We start from the raw sequence: 16,944 nt of genomic DNA on the forward strand, positions 1-16,944 counted from the left end.
CTCATGATGATTGAAGGCCGCCGAGAAAGAGAACAGAGTTGAGGTGGAGCTTCTTTAGCCTGAGGATGGTGACCTGTGGAATCCATTGCCACCCGGGGAGTCCGGGTCACTGGGTATATTTAGAATGGAGTTTGATCAGTTGTTGATTAGTAAAGGTGTCAAAGGTCATGGAGAGAAGGCAGGAGAATGGGGCTGAGAGGGATAATAAATCAGCTATGATAGTATGGTGGAGCAGAGCCGATGGGCTGAATGGCCTAATTATGCTCCCTTGTCTTATAGTTTATGGCTTTATGACCATATGACCATGTGTCTTATCATCTGGGATCCTTGAAATTTAAGAGAATCTAGTCAACTGTCCTAAGAAGATCAGGGATGTTGGCCTCAATGTTCTGCTCAGCAGTTGTTCCTCAAATTGCATTTCCACACAGGTGGTTATTGCATTGCTTCTTGTGTGAGCATGATATGTGTAAATTGGCATTTCATACATTATAATAATGACTACCTTTCAAATGGCCATGAAACAATTTGACATGTTCTGAAAAAGGAGTCAGAATGGCATGTAAATGTAGTTCTTAACATGTTCTTGTGTCACACCTTGATTGAAAGGGGTGGGTTTTAGAGGGGAGTGTAAAATTTGGAAGAGAAGGTGAAGAGGTGGAGAAGTTGGGGGATGGGTTCCTCAGCTGATGGTGGGATGAATGAAGGGGCAGGGTGATGTGTAAGGGAATTAGATGGTGGAGAAGGAGTTTTGTAGGCCTGACAGAGCAGCTTACTTTGGTAGAAGGAATACTAATATAGGACTGAACTGCATGGCTTAGGAAGGAAGTGACTAGATCTTCTATCTTTGCCTGATTGTTGGGCAAAATGTGACACTGGGTGATAGTTGAGATGCTTTTGCTGAAGTTTCCTGAGTGTGATTTTAAACCTACAACTCCCCCCTACAGGCATAGAACTGTTCCTAGCTAGGCCACACTTTAGTAACACAGCTCAGCTAAATCTGGGTGACAGAGGGGAACAAAGGAGGGTGGACAGTGTGTGAAGAATTCTCTTTCAGAGGTTTGTGAATGTTCAATAAACCAGCCAAAAGTATTTTGGACAACAAGACATTGGGGTTGAACAATATAGCAACCAAGATCTTATTGAATAATGGATCTAGCCTGAGGACCTGATTGGCTGATGGACTCTATTCCTTTATTTCATTTATTTCCCAGTTCTCCTTCTCCAATGAGTGTGGGGATGATCGGAAATCGCCCCAAGGCCTACTTGACATCATTCTGCTGCGCAATGAGAATAGACGTCTGAGGGAACAGCTGGACCATCTCAGGAATCAGGTTTGGGCTTTATTTCTGCTTTCTTTTCTCTTCAACCAAATGGCGCAGGTTTAAGTTGAGGAGGAAGAGGTGTGGAGGGGATCTAAGGAAGAATATTTACACCAAGAGAATGGTTGGAATCACTGCAGGTTTATGCAAAGACTGGTGGAGGTGCAGGTAGTGTTCCGTTTTCTCTGTAGCATGTACAAAATGCTAGAGGAGCTCAGTAGGTCAATCAGCATTTATGGAGAGAAATAAACAGTTGACATTTTGGGCTGGGACTGTTTCCTTCTATAGATTGTATCTAACCTGATGAGTTCTTCTAGCGTTTTGTGTGTGTGTTGTTTTTCTTTCAGGAGCTTGTATTTTATGTGGAACCCTGCAATTAAATTGACCTCTGCTGCTGTTTCTCCTGGAGAGGCAGTCCAGATCCTAACCAAAAACTCTACCGCGAATATTTTTCTCAATGCGCTGTTCAACCAGAATCGCAGAGCCATAGGTGTACCTTTCGCAGTTGAGCTGCTGCGGTTGATGATGCTGGCTCACTGCTGTTTCAGTGATGGGCAAAAAATGTTGGCCACATCCAGAGGAACACACACAAACTGCTGCAGGAGCTCAGTAGGTCAGCCAGCATCTATGGAGAGAGATAAATAGTCGATGTTTTGGGCTGAGAGCCTTCGTTGGGACTGGAAAGGAAGGGGGAAGAAACCAGAATAAGAAGGTAGGGGGAGTGGAATGAGCAGATAGGTGAGGAAGAAGAGAGTGGTTTGGGCAGGGAGGATGAAGTGAGAAGCTGGGAGGTGATAGGTAGAAGGGCTGAAGAAAAAGGAATCTGATAGGAGAGGACAGAGGAACATGGAAGGAAGAGGGGCATCAGGGGGAGGTGGTGAGCAGGTGAGAAGAAGAGAAGGGGTATGAGGGTAATCAGAATGCGAACCAGAAAAAGACTGAAGGGGGTAGGAAGGAGAGATTGCCAGAAGTTGGAGAAATTAATGTTCATGCCATGAGGTTGGAGGCTACCCAGATGGAATGTGAGGTGTTGTCACTCCAGCCTGAGTTTGGCCTCATCAGAGTGGTAGACCATTTATCATGAGTGCTGATGAAAGGTCTCAGTCTGAATCATCGACTGTTTAATCCTCTTCATAGATGCTGCCTGACCTGCTGAGTTACTCCAGCATTTTGTGTGTTACTCTAAAATAGGGTGGCATGGCAGCATAGTGGTTAGCACAATGCTTTACAGTACAGGTGAGCCGGGTTCAGTTACTGCCGCTGCCTGAAAGGTTCTCCCTGTGACCGCATGGGTTTCCCCTGGGTGCTTGAGTTTCCGCCCACGATCCAAAGACGCACCAGTTGCTAGGTTAATTGATCATCGTGAAATGTCATGTGATTAGGCTAGGGTTAAATGGGGGGTTGCTGGGCTGTGCAGCTCGAAGGGCTGGAAGGGCCTACTCTGCGCTGAATCTCAATAAATAAATAAAAATCAATAAATAAATCTTGTGCTTCAATATTATAATAATAAGGGAAATATTACATTCAGTACTGTACTAGGTAACTGGCCCACTCCTCTCGTGTAGGTAGATTCCCTCGTGTATTTCATCAATTACTCAATGATTTTTAATGAATTTTCAGCTTCAAGACAGCAAAGAGAGGGAGGGTCACCTGGAAGAGGTCATTCAAGCCTATGAAAAGATACGTTTGGAGAAAGAAGACCTGAATCACCAGCTGGAAGAAATGGTACATTAAACCCTCTGTAATTCAATGTAGCGACTGATTCATGACTTTGCATCTCAGTGAGTTGCTTTCTGATTGGGTCAATTGGCAGCAGGCCTCCAGAGAGCTGCCACTGTCCACTTAAGTAACAATTATCCGTTGCTATCGAAATAAAGGATAACTGGTGTGGCATTATATTACTGTACAGTGAGTCCAATCGACTTGTTGTTATTTTGAAGTAACATAGAGGAACACAGAACTGATTCCACAACCAATGGACTCACTTTCAAGGACTCTACAACTCATTCTCCATTTATTTCTCATTCATTTAATTTTATTTATTATTATTATTATTATTATTTTTTGTATTTGCACTGTTTGTCTTTTGCATATTGGTTCTTTATTTGTCTTTGTGTGTAGTTTTTCATTGAGCCTATTGTTTTTCTTTGTATCTACTGTGAATGCCCACAAGAAAATGAATCTCAGGGCTGGATATGGTGGCATATAGGTATCTGATAATAAATTTACTTTGGGGTCATGCACTATAATTAGAGGCTGTAGAAAAGATTATACGGGAAAAAAAAAGTTCCTCTAGGAGGTGGAAAATTGGCTGGCTAATACTAATCACATTTGGCATAAATGATTTTTTTCTCTGGTTGGCAAGATGTAATGAGTGGTGTACCCCAGGGATTAGTGCTTGGACCTCAACTATTAGTGGTTCCGTCATTATGTGCCATGTTATTAAGTGGGTGATCACGGTCTTTCCATGACCATGATTGTTCTGGGAAAATTTTTCAACAGAAGTGGTTTGCCATTGCCTTCTTCTAGGCAGTGACTTTCCAAGAGGGGTGACCCCTGCCATTATCAATGCTCTTCAAAGCTTGTGTGCCTGGTGTCAGTGTTTGCATAACCAGTACTTGTGATATGTGCCAGCTGCTCATTTGACCATCACCACCTGGTCCCATGGCTTCACGTGATCCTGATCGGGGTGGGGGGGCCTAAGCCGGTGTTACACCTTTCCCAAAGGTGACCTGCAGGCTAGCAGCAATTTTTATAATTAATATCAATAACTCAGATGAAGGTGCCAAAAGTTATTGAATTTACTGATGGTGCAAAGCTAGCTAGGAAAATAAATTGTGAAGAAATGGGAGGCTACAGAGGGATGATGAAAGGTTAAATGACTTGATAAAGCTCTGACAAGTGTAAACGAAATGTGGCAAAAAGCAAAATTGTTCATTTTGGCACACAAAATTGAGAAAAAGATTGAGAGACTGAGGAGTTCCAAGATACTGAGCAATCTGGGTTCTAAAAAAGCACCAAAATCCAAAGTTCAAAGTAAATTTATTATCAAAATATATCGCCATATACAACTCTGAGATTCATTTTCATTCAGGCATACTCAATAAATCCATAGAGTAATAACAATAACAGAATCAATGGAAGACCACACCAATTTGGGGGTTCAACCAGTGTGCAAAAGACAACAAACAGTGCAAATGCAAAAAGAAAGAAATAATATAATAAATAAATAAGCAGTAAATATTGAGAACACTAGTGACCCAGATTAAATTCTGCAACTGTCTGTCAGGAGTTTGTAAGTTCTCTGTGTGACCTTGTGGGTTTCCTCTGGGTGCTCTGGTTTCCTCATGCGAAAGATGTACAGGTTAGGGTTCGTAAGCTGTGGGCATGCTATATTGCGGGCTGCCTCCAGCACAGACTCAGACTGTGTTCCAAAGATGCAGGAGTTAGTAGGTTCATTGGTCCCATTGGTGTAACTCTACGGTGTTGGCGCAATGGTTCTGAACGGCCTGTTACTGTGCTGTACCTCTAAATAAATAAAATAAGTACTCAACAGAATGTCATTTATTGCTGAAGGAAATGAATGCAAAGGCTAAGAGGTTCCGCTTCCATTGTCGAACACATTGATGAAACCACATCTGGAGTACTGTCATCATCTCTTTTAAGGAATGCTGTGAATGTTTTGGAAGTAATCCAGAGGAGCTGCACTAGACTTGTACCTAGAATGGCTGGGTTGTCTGACGAAGCATGGTTGCACAGGCTGGTTTTGTATCATCAGAAGATTTGAATTACAGAACAGTGCAGAAATATTATCTTGCTGACATGATGTCTATCTATGTTAATCACATTTACCCACATAGGCCTCTTCTATTCAAGTACCTGTCAAATACCTTTGAACTGTTGTAGTTGAATCTGCCTCCACTGCTTCCTTCTGTAGCTCTTCCCAACTATTCACCTTCCTCTGTGTGGAAAAACCTACTCTACAGATCTTCTTTAAACTTCTACCCTCTCACTTTAACCCTGTGCCTTCTAGTTCTAGACTTCCTTGCCCTGAACAAAGATTCCACCAATCTAGGCCCCTTATAAATTTATAAACACCTACATGGTCACTCCATAGCCTCCTGCATCTGATTGAGAATAAACCCAGTCAATCCAATTTTGCCTTGTAACTACATCCCTCCATTCCAGACAGCTTTCTGGTGAAACTCTTCTGCATTCTCTTTACTGCTAACACATTCTTTCTATAGTGCGATGACCAGAACTATACACAATACTCCAAGTGCGGTCTAATCGATGTTTTTTATACAGTAACTGCAACATGAATTTTTTTATTAGCTCTTCATCGCATGTACATCAAAACAGAGTGAAATGTATTGGGTTTTTTTTTCAACGACTGACACAATCCAAATATGTGCTGGGGGCAGTCCACAAGTATCACCATGCTTCTGGCAGCAACACAACCTAACCCATACTTTTTCAGAGTGTGGAGGAAACCGAGCACCCGGATACGGGGAGACTGTACAAACTCCTTTCAGACAGTGGCGGGAATTAAAACCTGATTGCTGGTGCTGTACATTATTACAGTAACTGCTGTGTCCCAAGCCTTGTACTAAATGCCTCATTTTATGAAGGCAAGCACATTGAAAGCCTTCTTTACTACCGTGCCCACCTGTGTGGCCACATTCATGGACTTGCACCCCAATGCCTCTCTGTATATCAGTGCACCTACAGTGCCTGCCATTTGCTTTGCACGTCCTAGCGGAATGGGGAAGGGCATTAGATGAATGTGAAGGGACGTTGCTGAAACGTGCAGGATGCTAAGCAGTCTTAACAGGCCAGTGTAAAAGAACATGTTTTCTTTGTAGAAGAATCTAGAACCACGAACTGTTTATAAATAAACCCTGGTCCATTTAAGACGATGATGACACAATACCTTGGAGGGTGTGAGACTTTGGGAATTCCTCTCCTCAAAAGACAGTTGTCGGACGTAGAGTCTTTGAATACTTTTAAGGCAGACGAGATAGACTTATAATATGCGTTATCTTACAGAGGGGTATAAAATCACGAGGGGCATAAACAAAATGAAGTCACACTGTCTTTCTCCCCCAGCGGTGGGAATGAGAAATAAAGGGCTTAGATTTAAGGTGTGAAGGGAATGATTTAATAGGAACCTGAGGGGCAAATTTTTCACTCAGAAGGTGATCAGTATATGGAATAAGCTGCTCAAATAAAGTGACTGAGGCAGGTACATTAACATTCAAAAGGCGCCGGGTCACGGGTCAGGTACGTGGATAGGAAAAGTCCAGAGGGACGTAGGCAAGTGGGATTAGCTTAGATGGGAATGTTGTTTGTCATGGACCAGCTGGGCTGGAGAGTATGTTTCTGTGCTGTATGACTCTGTGATTTTATAAGCAAGAGAATGAAAAACACTGTGGGTGGATGGAAATGCAGAATAAAATCAGATCAGCCACAATCTTATTGAACGGCTCAACAATCTGAATGGTCATGTGGTCTACTCCTGACTTCGTTTGTCTCTAGTCAGTGTCCCTCTTTTTTTTAATAGTCACTACAGCACAGAACCAGGCTCTATGGCCTATCTACTCTGCTGACCTGATCTTCTGCCTAGTCCCATCTACCTGCACCCAGAACATAGCCTTCCATACCTTTCTCATCCATGTACCTAACCAAACTTCTCTTCAATGTTGAAATCGGACCCACGTGTACCACTTAAGCTGGCAGCTCGTTCCACACTCACACCATCTTCTGAGTGAAGAAGTTCACCCTCAGGATCCCCTTAAACATTTCACCTTTCACCCTTAACCAATGACCTCTAGATCTAGTCTCACCCAACTTCAGTGGAAAAGCCTACTTGCATTTACCCTATCTATAATTTTGTGTACTTCTATCAAATTTCCCTATTCTCCAGGGAATACAGTCCCAACCTATTCAGCCTTCCTCTGTAACTCAGGTCCTCGAGTCCTGGCAACATCCTTGAAAAATTTCTCTACACACTTTCGATCTTGGTGATATCTTTCCTGTAGATAGGTGACCAGAACTGCAAATGGTATTCCAAAATAGGCCTCACCAATGTCTTGCATAACTTCAACATAACATCCTAACTCCTGTACTCAATACTTTGAATTATTTCAGTCACAATACATAGGTATTGCTAGCAAGGTCTAATTTATTGCCCACTCCTCTTTGTTCTGGACCTGTAGAGCCAGATGACCATTTTAAAGTTCCATATACAGCCAGACTTGGTAAGAACAGCAGATTTTCTTTCCAGAATGATATTAGTGAGGTGGGTTGAGTTTTCTCAGGAGCCTGGTAGTTTCATTATTATTATTATTTTCATAATAAAACATAACTATCATTGCCAAGTTGTTATTTCAGCAGTTATTTGAATAATTCAGATTACATGTAAATTTTGAATTGCATTGCCTGCTTGACAATTCGGGCCCTCTGAGTTGCTAACCTAATATCTTCTCAATGCCACCATATCCCACGAAGGAGATGGTTAACACGTTGAGATAAAGATCTTGAGCAGCTGGCACTCTTTCCTCTATTTTTAGTTTAATTTATTTGTGGTATTCATAGTTTATCAGGGATCAACTACAACTCATGTTTTCAATATTATTTATTATTATTATCACTGTTTTTTTCTCAGCTCAAGCTGGTAAAACCGGAGGTACGGGCAGAACCAAGCATGCTCATTTGTTAATTGATAAGAACTTCCGGACTATTCTAGTAGTGTTTAGCATTGTGGCTCTCTGAAGATTTGCATAAATATTACTGTGTAGGCCTAATTGTTTAATGCTATTGTGTAGTGACTTTGGGATGATACCAGTTGTAGATATTACTATTGGGACAATGTACACCCTGTTCATGTTCCATAGTCTTTCAATCTCCTCCTTTAATTCAGCATATTTCTGTTGTTTTTCACTTACTGATTTCTGTATGTTGTGTGTTTGGAATGGCTATATCTGTTAAATAAGCTGTTCTTGCTTGTTTATCCTGTAATATTATATCAGGATGGTTATTATGGAGTAATAACAAATTGGTCGTTATATATTTGTGGGACTCTGACTCTAAAACTGGATCAGGCTTGTATTTACAGTAAGGTGTGGTTCCTTTTATGCGTTTGTATTTTAAAGCAAGGTTCTGGTGAGTGATGTTTGCCACTCAATTGTGCCTGTGTTAAATCGTCAGGTTGAATTAAACTGCTGCAGGATCCTGTAATGTGGTGGATTGCTTCTGGTTTCTCTCGGCATTTCCTGCCTTTATCGTCTTGAATTTTTTGACCTTTTATTATGTAGTTTTGATAATTTTTCGTGATAATACAAATATTATTTATTTTTGTGCTTGCACAGTTTATCTTGCGCACATTGGTTGGTTGTGTATGGTTTTTCATTAATTCTATTGTGTTTCTTTGTTCTACTGTGAATGCCTGCAAGAAAATGAATTTCTGGGTTGTATATGGTGACATATATGTACTTTCATCTTTATTTGGCACATTTAATAGGAAATTGACATGGTGTGTTGGCGCTGCACGTACCCAAAAACAACACCCTTCAACAATTACACAGAATGAAGGATTACATAAAAATAAAGTTAAGAGTATAGACATGGAATAAAATGTGCATAAATACATTAATACCAGCATGCATTTACAATGTCACCAGCATTATAAAAAGTGATTTAATGTATATAGTGTCATCATGTGTTTATAATGCAGTACAGTGATGGGAGGGGGGGGGGTAAATTTATTATCAAAGTAAATAAATGTCACCATAGCTTCATTTTGTTGCTGACGTTCACAATAGAAAAAAGAACTACAATAGAATCAACGAAAAACCATACACAAAGATGGAAAACAACTAATGTGTAAAAGAAGACAAATGGTGCAAGTGCAACAACAATAATAAAAATCATAAATAAGTAATAAATAATACTGAGAGCATGAGTCCTTGAAAGTGAGTAGACTGAGGGGGGGTGTTATATTGTTGATTCCAATCCCTGACACCAGTGCATGTGAAAAACTGTTTTCTCTTTTCTCTGGGTCTATTTTTAGTATTCGATGCCCAGAGGGTGTTTCTGAGCAATAGTTTCAAAGTATAACACATGCTTCCTGTGATCACAGGGCACGCTGGGATTTTAAATTAACCTGCTTCAACGGTTCAGCCCATGAGCCTGTCAGAGCTATTGTGCTGAATCTAGCTGACCCTGAGGCAACAGAGGATGTGAAAATAATGCATCTGCTGTCAAGCTGAAGTCAATTTCTCTGCTTACCGGCCTGTAATTTCCACTTAGACCTTTTCAACTGACTGTGTTAAGGGGTCTGTACAACACTCTGATTGGTGATTTCTTTTGAGATTACACAGTTTAAGGGTGCAGTGGAAGTTATTCTTGAAATCCTAAGGGATGTTTAAAAAGGTTCCAGTCTCCAACATATCCTCTGCTAAGAGACAAAGTTTACTTTAATATGAAGCTTTTCCTTAGAGAAGAAGACATAGTTTTTTGACACTAGTCTATACTGTGTGAAATGCTGATTGTATTTTTTTTATTGTGTGTGACACAGTTTGACTTCCCCTGACAGCTTAGTGAGCACACTGAAGGTATGTGTTCCTCCTTTGCCTCTGTGGCTTAAATAGTGGATGAGTCCACCGCGGGCCAGGTAGAACTCACAGGATGGGCGTGGGGGTCACTTACGCACACCTGCCAGAGTATTAAGATATTCAGTGTCTTCTTTGCTGGGGTAGTGGTGGAGGCAGATACGACAGAGGCGTTACAGAAAGTGAGAATGAGGCAGAAGGGATTAGTTTAAATAAGCATTTAATTATTGCTTTCATTAATTTGACAGAACATCGTGGAGGGGAGGGACCTGTTACTCTGCTCTGTTCTATGTTCTATTTTTGTATTTGTTTAGAGGTACAGCACAGTAACAGGCCCTTCGTGTCCAATGAACTTGTGCCACCCAATTTCACCCTTGTGACCAATTAATCTACTAACCTGTATGTTTTTGGAAAGTGGGAGGAAACTAGAGCCTGACAGACAGCGGCAGGAATTGAACCTGGGTTAATAGCACTGTAAAAGCATTACACTGACTGTTGTGCTACCGTACCACCTCTATGTTCTCAGGTGCTTCTTGGGCTGCCCTTTGCTGGTATTTTAATGAGTCAGGAAGGATGTTATGTCCTTTCTGAGGACTTTCTCAAACCCTCTGAACTTTTTCTTTCTTGCCAAAATGGAACTTGGAGTAGAGTGCTTTCTTCAGAGATCTAGTGTCTAGTGTGCAGGTAATGCGTTGTTGGAACAGATTGAGGGTGATCAGAGCTTCAGTGTTGTGGTTGTTGATCTGAGAGTAGGTGCTGGCTTTGGTTTGCCTACACTATTTAAAGACAGTTCCAGAGCAACTTTGGTGGAATTCTGCCAGTCAGTTGTAAAACATCTTATAGTGATAGAATTGTACTGCATTGAAACAGGTCCTTTGGCCATCTGGTCCTTGCCAACCATGATGTCCCATTTAATTTACACCCAGTGGCCATTTTTTGAGGTACTTCCTATACCTAGTAAAGTGGCCACTGAGTGTATGTTTGTGGTCTGCTGCTGCTGCAGCCCTTCCACTTCAAAGTTCAACATGTGGAGCATTCAGAGATGCTCTTCTGCACACCAATGTTGTTACACATGGTTATTTGAGTTACTGTCACCTTCCTGTCAGCTTGAACCGGTCTGGTCATTCTCCACTGACCTCTCTCATTATCAAGGCATTTTTGCCCAGAGAACTGTTGTTCACTGGATTTTTTTTTGTTTTTCTTAACCATTCTCTGTAAAATCTAGAGGTTGATGTGTGTGGAAATTCCAGGAGATCAGCAGTTTCTGAGATACTCAAACCACAATGTACCCACAGTTGTTGGTCCCACCAAAGTGTAGCACCTCACACTTGTCTGCACTAAATTCCATCTGCCATTTTTCCAGCTGGTCCAGATCCCACTGCAAGCCGTGATGGCCTTCCTCGCTGTCTACTACACCCCAAACTTGATGTCATCTATAAATTTGCTGAGCCAGTTAACTACATTATCATCCAGATCGTTGATATAGATGACAAACAACAACAGACCCAGCATCGATCCCTGTGGCACTCCACTAGTCACGGGCCTCCGGTCAGAGAGGCAACCCTCCACTACCACTCTCTGGCTTCTCCCACAAAGCCAATGACTAACCCAATTTACTACATCACCCTGAATGCCGAGCGACTGAGCCTCCTTGACCAACCTCCCAAGCGAAACCTTGTCAAATGCCTTTCTAAATCCATGTAGACAACATCCACTGTCTTACCTTCATCAACTTTCTTAATAACTTCCTCAAAAAACTCTACAGGATTGGTTAGACATGACTTACCAAGTACAAAGCCACACTATCTTTACTCAGTCCATGTCTATCCAAGTACTCATATACCTTCAAACTCATACCTTCCAATAACTTTCCCCACTACTGATGTCAGACTCAGTGGCCAACAATTCCCTGGCTTATTTTTAGAGCCTTTCTTGAGCAACATTGGCTGTCCTCCAATTGTCTGGTACCTCACCTGTCACTAATGATGATCTGAGTATCTCTGCTAAGGGCCCAGCAATTTTTGCATTTGCATTTTGCAGGTTCCAAGGGAACACCTTGTTAGGCCCTGGGGATTATCTACTCTAATCTGTACAGGGCCCATGGAGTTGCTGTCACTTTGCCTCACTTCTATAGACTCTGAGTCCATCTCTTGAGTAAATACTGATGTAAAAAAAAGTACAAGATCTTCCCCCATCTCTTTTGGCTCTGCGTATGGATAACCATTCTGATCTTCCAGAGGACCAATTTTGTCCTTGCAATCATTTGCTCTCAACATACAGTATCTGTAGAATCTCTTAGGATTCTCCTTCACCTTCACTGCTAGGCAACCTCTTTCCACCTTTTAGCCCTCCACATTTCTTTCTAAAGTGTTTTCTTGTGTTTCTTAGACTGCTCAAGCACCTGATTTGTTCTTAGCTGCCTATACCTGCTATGCACCTCTGTTTTCCTTAACCAGGGCCTCAATATCTCGTAAACCAAAGTTCCCTACGCCTGTTATCTTTACCTTTTTATTTTGACAGGCACATACAAGTTTTGTACTCTCAAAATTTCACTTTTGAAGGCCTCCTACTTACTAAGTGCACTCTTGCCAGATCTTTTCTGATATTATCAAAATTGACCTTTCTCCGATTTAGAATCTCAACCCACTGACCAGGCCTTTCTTTTTGCATATTTACTTTGAAACTAATGGCATTGTGGTCACTGGATGCGGAGTGATCCCCTACACAAGCTTCTGTCACCTGCTCGTCTCATTCCCTGATAGTAGATCCAGTATCGCACTTTCTCTCATTGGGACTTCTACATACTGATGAAGGAAATTTTCCTGATAACATTTGACAAACTCTGTTCCATCTAGTCCTTTTAAGTATGGGATTACCAGTCAGTATTTGGAAAGTTAAAATCACCTGCTATAACGACCGTATGTTTCATGCAACAGTTTGTGATCTCTCTGCAAATTTGTTCCTCTAAATCCCTGGGACTGGTTTGTAATATAGCCCCATTAATGTGGTCATACCTTTCTTATTTCACATTTCCACCCATAATGCCTCACTGGATGGGATCTCCAGTCTGTCCTGACTGCTGTGACATTTTCCCTTACTAGTATCACCGCCCTCCCTCCTTTAATCCCTCTCTCTCTGTCACATCCAAAACAACTGAAACCCAGAATATTGAGCTGCCAGTCCTGACCCTCCTGCAACCAAGTCTCACTAATGGCTACAGTTATAATTCCATGTGCTGATCCATGCCCTGAGCTCATCTGCCTTTCCTACAGTACTACCTGCATTGAAATATAAGCAGCTCAGAACATTAGTCCCATCACACTATACCATTTGATTCCTGTTTTTGTCCGAGGTCTTAACAACATCTGTCTCCACAACCTCTCCACTGTCTGTTCTGGTGCTGTGGTTCCCAACACCCTGCAACTCTAGTTTAAAGCCCAACGTGCAGCATTAGCAAACTTTCCTGCTAGGATATTAGACACCCTCCAGTTCAGGTGTATACTGTCCCTTCTGTGCAGGTCCCACCTTCCCTGGAGGAGAGCCCAATGATCCAAAAATCTTATGCCCTCCCTCCAACACAAACTCCTCAGCCATGTGTTAAACTGTGTAATCTTCCTAGTTCTGGCCTCACTAGCATGTGGCACGGGTAGCAATCCTGGGATCACAACCCTTGTGGTCCTGAACTTTAACTTAGCACCTTACACCCTGAACTCACTTTGGAAGACCTCATCACCTTTCTGACCCATGTCGTTGGTACCAACGTGGACCACAACCTTTGGCTGTTCATCCCCCCCACCCCCACTTGAGAATGCTGAAAACTTGATCTGAGATGTCCCGGACCCTGGCACCTAGAGGTGGGAGTCTTGTGCACATCCACAAAACCTCCTTTCCCTGTCCCTTATCACCGCAGCTCACCTCTTCTCCCCCCTTTCCTTCTGAGTCGCAGAGTCAGACTCGGTGCTGGAGGCTTTCCTCTGTTAGGCAGAACTCCCCCTCCCCCTAACAGTATCCAAAGTAGTATACCTGTTGTTGATGGGGGTGACCACAGGGGTACTCTGCACTGGGGCTTCAACCCCGTTCTCCTGCCTGACTGTCACCCAGTCTCTTGTGTCCTGCACCTCTCTATATGTTCTGTCTATCACCTGCTCAGCCTCCTGAACGATCCAGAGTTCATCCAGTTCCAGCTCCAACTCCTTAATGCGGAGTGTTAGAAGCTGCAGCTGATTGTCAGGGGCATTGGAGGCCTCCCTGCTTTCTCACATTCCGCAAGAAGAGTATTCCACTATCCTGCACGAAATTCTCACTGTTCTAACTGAGCAACTATAAAGAAGGAAAAACAATAAACTGCGGGAGGGGAAAAACTCTACCTACTGCTTTTTTGCCTTCTCTCACTGAAGCCTCTCCTTGCTGAAGCCTCAAAGAGCTCAAGCCTAAAAAATTCCTCACTCTAAAATGACCGCTCTGCTTGCTCCTGCCTTATTTTAATCTGTTCTTGCCAATCAATCCTGAAAGCTGATTGGCTGCTGCTGAAAGCTCCAAACTGCCACCAATCGCTGCCTTTACTACTCGAGTGGCGAACCCGATTGGCCAGCTACTCAAAGCTCCAAACTGCCGCAAGTCACTGCTTTTTCTACTCAATCGGCGAACCTGAGTGAATTACACCTTCTCAGGTTTCTGATCTCCAATTTGCTGCTGCTCAAAGCTCCAAACTGCCGCAGGTCGCTGCCTTTTCTACGCAATCAGTGAACCTGAGTGAATTTCGTTCTCTTGGGCTTCCGGTCTCTCCAATGGGTGCTGCACAAGTGATTATTTTACTATTATTATTATTATTATTATCATTTGATGGTGGTAGGGTGGAGATACATCTCTAACAAAGGAGGTGTAAGGCGCTCCTTCCCTCCACTAGCCCACAAATTGCCCTTGGGCAAGGTGTAGCTCCTGCTTGGCTCCCAAATCAAGGTCACGTGAAGCCATGGGAGAAGGTGGTGGAAGGTTGTCTGAGCAGCTGGTGCACATCACTGACACCAGGTAGACAATGTCTGAAGAGTGTTGATAACAGCTGGGGTCCCCCATCTTGTAAAGACGCTGCCCAAAAGAAGGCAATAGAAAACCACTTATGTCAAAACTTTCGCCAAGAGCAATCTATCATACAGATGGAAGACCATAATCACCCACGTCATACGACATGGCACATAATGAAATTATTGTTTGATTTTTTTTTGTATTTGCAGTTTTGTATTTTGCTTGTCCATCTTTGCTTGGAGTTTTTCATTGATTCTGTTGTAGTTCTTTGGTTTACTGTGAATGCCCACAAGAATATAAATCTCGGGGTTGGTATATATGATGATACATACATATTTGATCATAAATTTAGAGTCCTGATGAAAGGCCCCAGCCCAAAACATCGACTGTTTACACTTTTCCATAGACGCTGCCTGACCTTCTGAGCTCCTCCAGCATTTTCTGTGCGTTGTTTGGATTTCCAGCATCTGCAGATTTTCTTGTGTTTATAATAAATTTTTTTGAACTTTGAAATTTGGACAATATTGTAAATAAACAAGGGTGTTATGCAACCAACAAAGATGCAGCATCATTTTCCTGATGGTTTTCTCCCCCCACAGTCAGTCCTGGTGGAAGATCACGTCTCGACAATTCGGAGGCTGGAACAGGCTCTGAGACTGAGGGACAGTTCCGTCCAGATCCTCAGCGACCAGCTCCAGGAGAAGGACGAGCAGATTATACAGCTGAGCCCACTGCCTGGTGGCCCTCATGGTGAGCGCCATCGTCTGTCCATTTATGGAGGCACAGGGATCCAGCTCCAAGGTCTCGGGAAGAACAGTCAGCAGTTGTGAGGGGTGATGTGCACTGACTGACAGCTGGGGTTCTAAGGGGGTCAGTACCCACTTGGAACTTGCTCTTTGTTTAGAGAATGCGTAGACTGAGAGTTGACCCAACAGTGGGCTTAATAATTGTGAATTTTAAGTTTCTACTTGTAAGAGGAGTCATTCAAAAGTCCATTGGGGAATTCAGAACTCACCTCCACAGGCAGTGCATGGTGTGAATAAGGGGAAAGCTGAACAATATATGAGTAAAACAGAGATAATGCAATTAGATGGGGAAGGATGGGAGAAGGCTAGAGCAGAGTATGAATGGACTGCTTCAACCCTTTCTGTGCAATATTTTCCATTTAATTCATTGCCAGACCATCACTTGGAACAAACATCAGGGATAAGTGATAAGACATAGGAGCAGAATTAGGCCATTCAACCCAATGAATCTGCTTGGCCATTTCATCATGGCTGATTTATCATTGCTCTCAACTCTTTTCTCCTGCATTCTCCCCATAACCTTTGACACCCTGACTAATCAAGAACCTATCAAAGTCTGCTTTAAATATACTCAGCGATTTGGCCTCTACAACCATCATGGCAATAAATTCCACAGATTCACCAGCCTTTAGCTAAAGAAATTCTTCCTCACCTCTGTTCTAAATGGGCATCCTTCTATTCTGAATCTGTGCTCCCTGGTCCTAGACTCACCCACCATAGGTGAGTCTAGGCCTTTCCACGTCCACTCTGTCTAGGTCTTTCAGTATTTGATAGCTTTTGAAGAGATCTCCCCTCGTTCCTCTAAACTCCAGTGAGTACAGGTCCAGAGCCATCAAATAGTCCTCATACGTTAACCCTTTCATTCCTGGAATAATTTTCACAAGCCTCCTCCTAACCCTCTCCAATGCCAGCGAATCCTCTTTTAGATAAGGAGCCCAAAACTCCAAGTGTGGTCTGACCAATACCTTATAAAGCCTCAGCATCACATCCCTGCTCTTGTATTCTAGACCTTTTGAAATGAATGCCAACATTGCATTTGCCTTCCTCACCACCGACTCAACCTGCAAGTTACCCTTTAGGGAATCCTGCACAAGGGCTCCCAGGTCCCTTTGCATCTCTGATATTTGAACTTTCTCCCTGTTTAGAAAATAATCTAAGCCTTTATTCCTTCCACCAAAGTACAGG

The 16,944-nt window shown here is 42.6% G+C and overlaps 1 protein-coding gene across 3 annotated transcripts in view; it reads left to right on the forward strand.

Moving 5' to 3' along the window:
• Nucleotides 1-16,944, forward strand: part of tbkbp1 (TBK1 binding protein 1) — a 178,118-nt gene that overhangs the window by 39,583 nt on the left and 121,591 nt on the right. For all 3 annotated transcript variants that reach the window (XM_059956396.1, XM_059956395.1, XM_059956397.1), the window contains exons 3-5: nt 1,212-1,331; nt 2,940-3,044; nt 15,553-15,703. In XM_059956396.1, coding sequence (XP_059812379.1) covers nt 1,212-1,331; nt 2,940-3,044; nt 15,553-15,703 — 376 coding nt within the window. The remainder of the gene's footprint in view (nt 1-1,211; nt 1,332-2,939; nt 3,045-15,552; nt 15,704-16,944) is intronic.

Source organism: Hypanus sabinus, chromosome X1, assembly GCF_030144855.1.
Source record: "Hypanus sabinus isolate sHypSab1 chromosome X1, sHypSab1.hap1, whole genome shotgun sequence".
NCBI classification, from domain to species: Eukaryota; Metazoa; Chordata; class Chondrichthyes; order Myliobatiformes; family Dasyatidae; genus Hypanus; species Hypanus sabinus.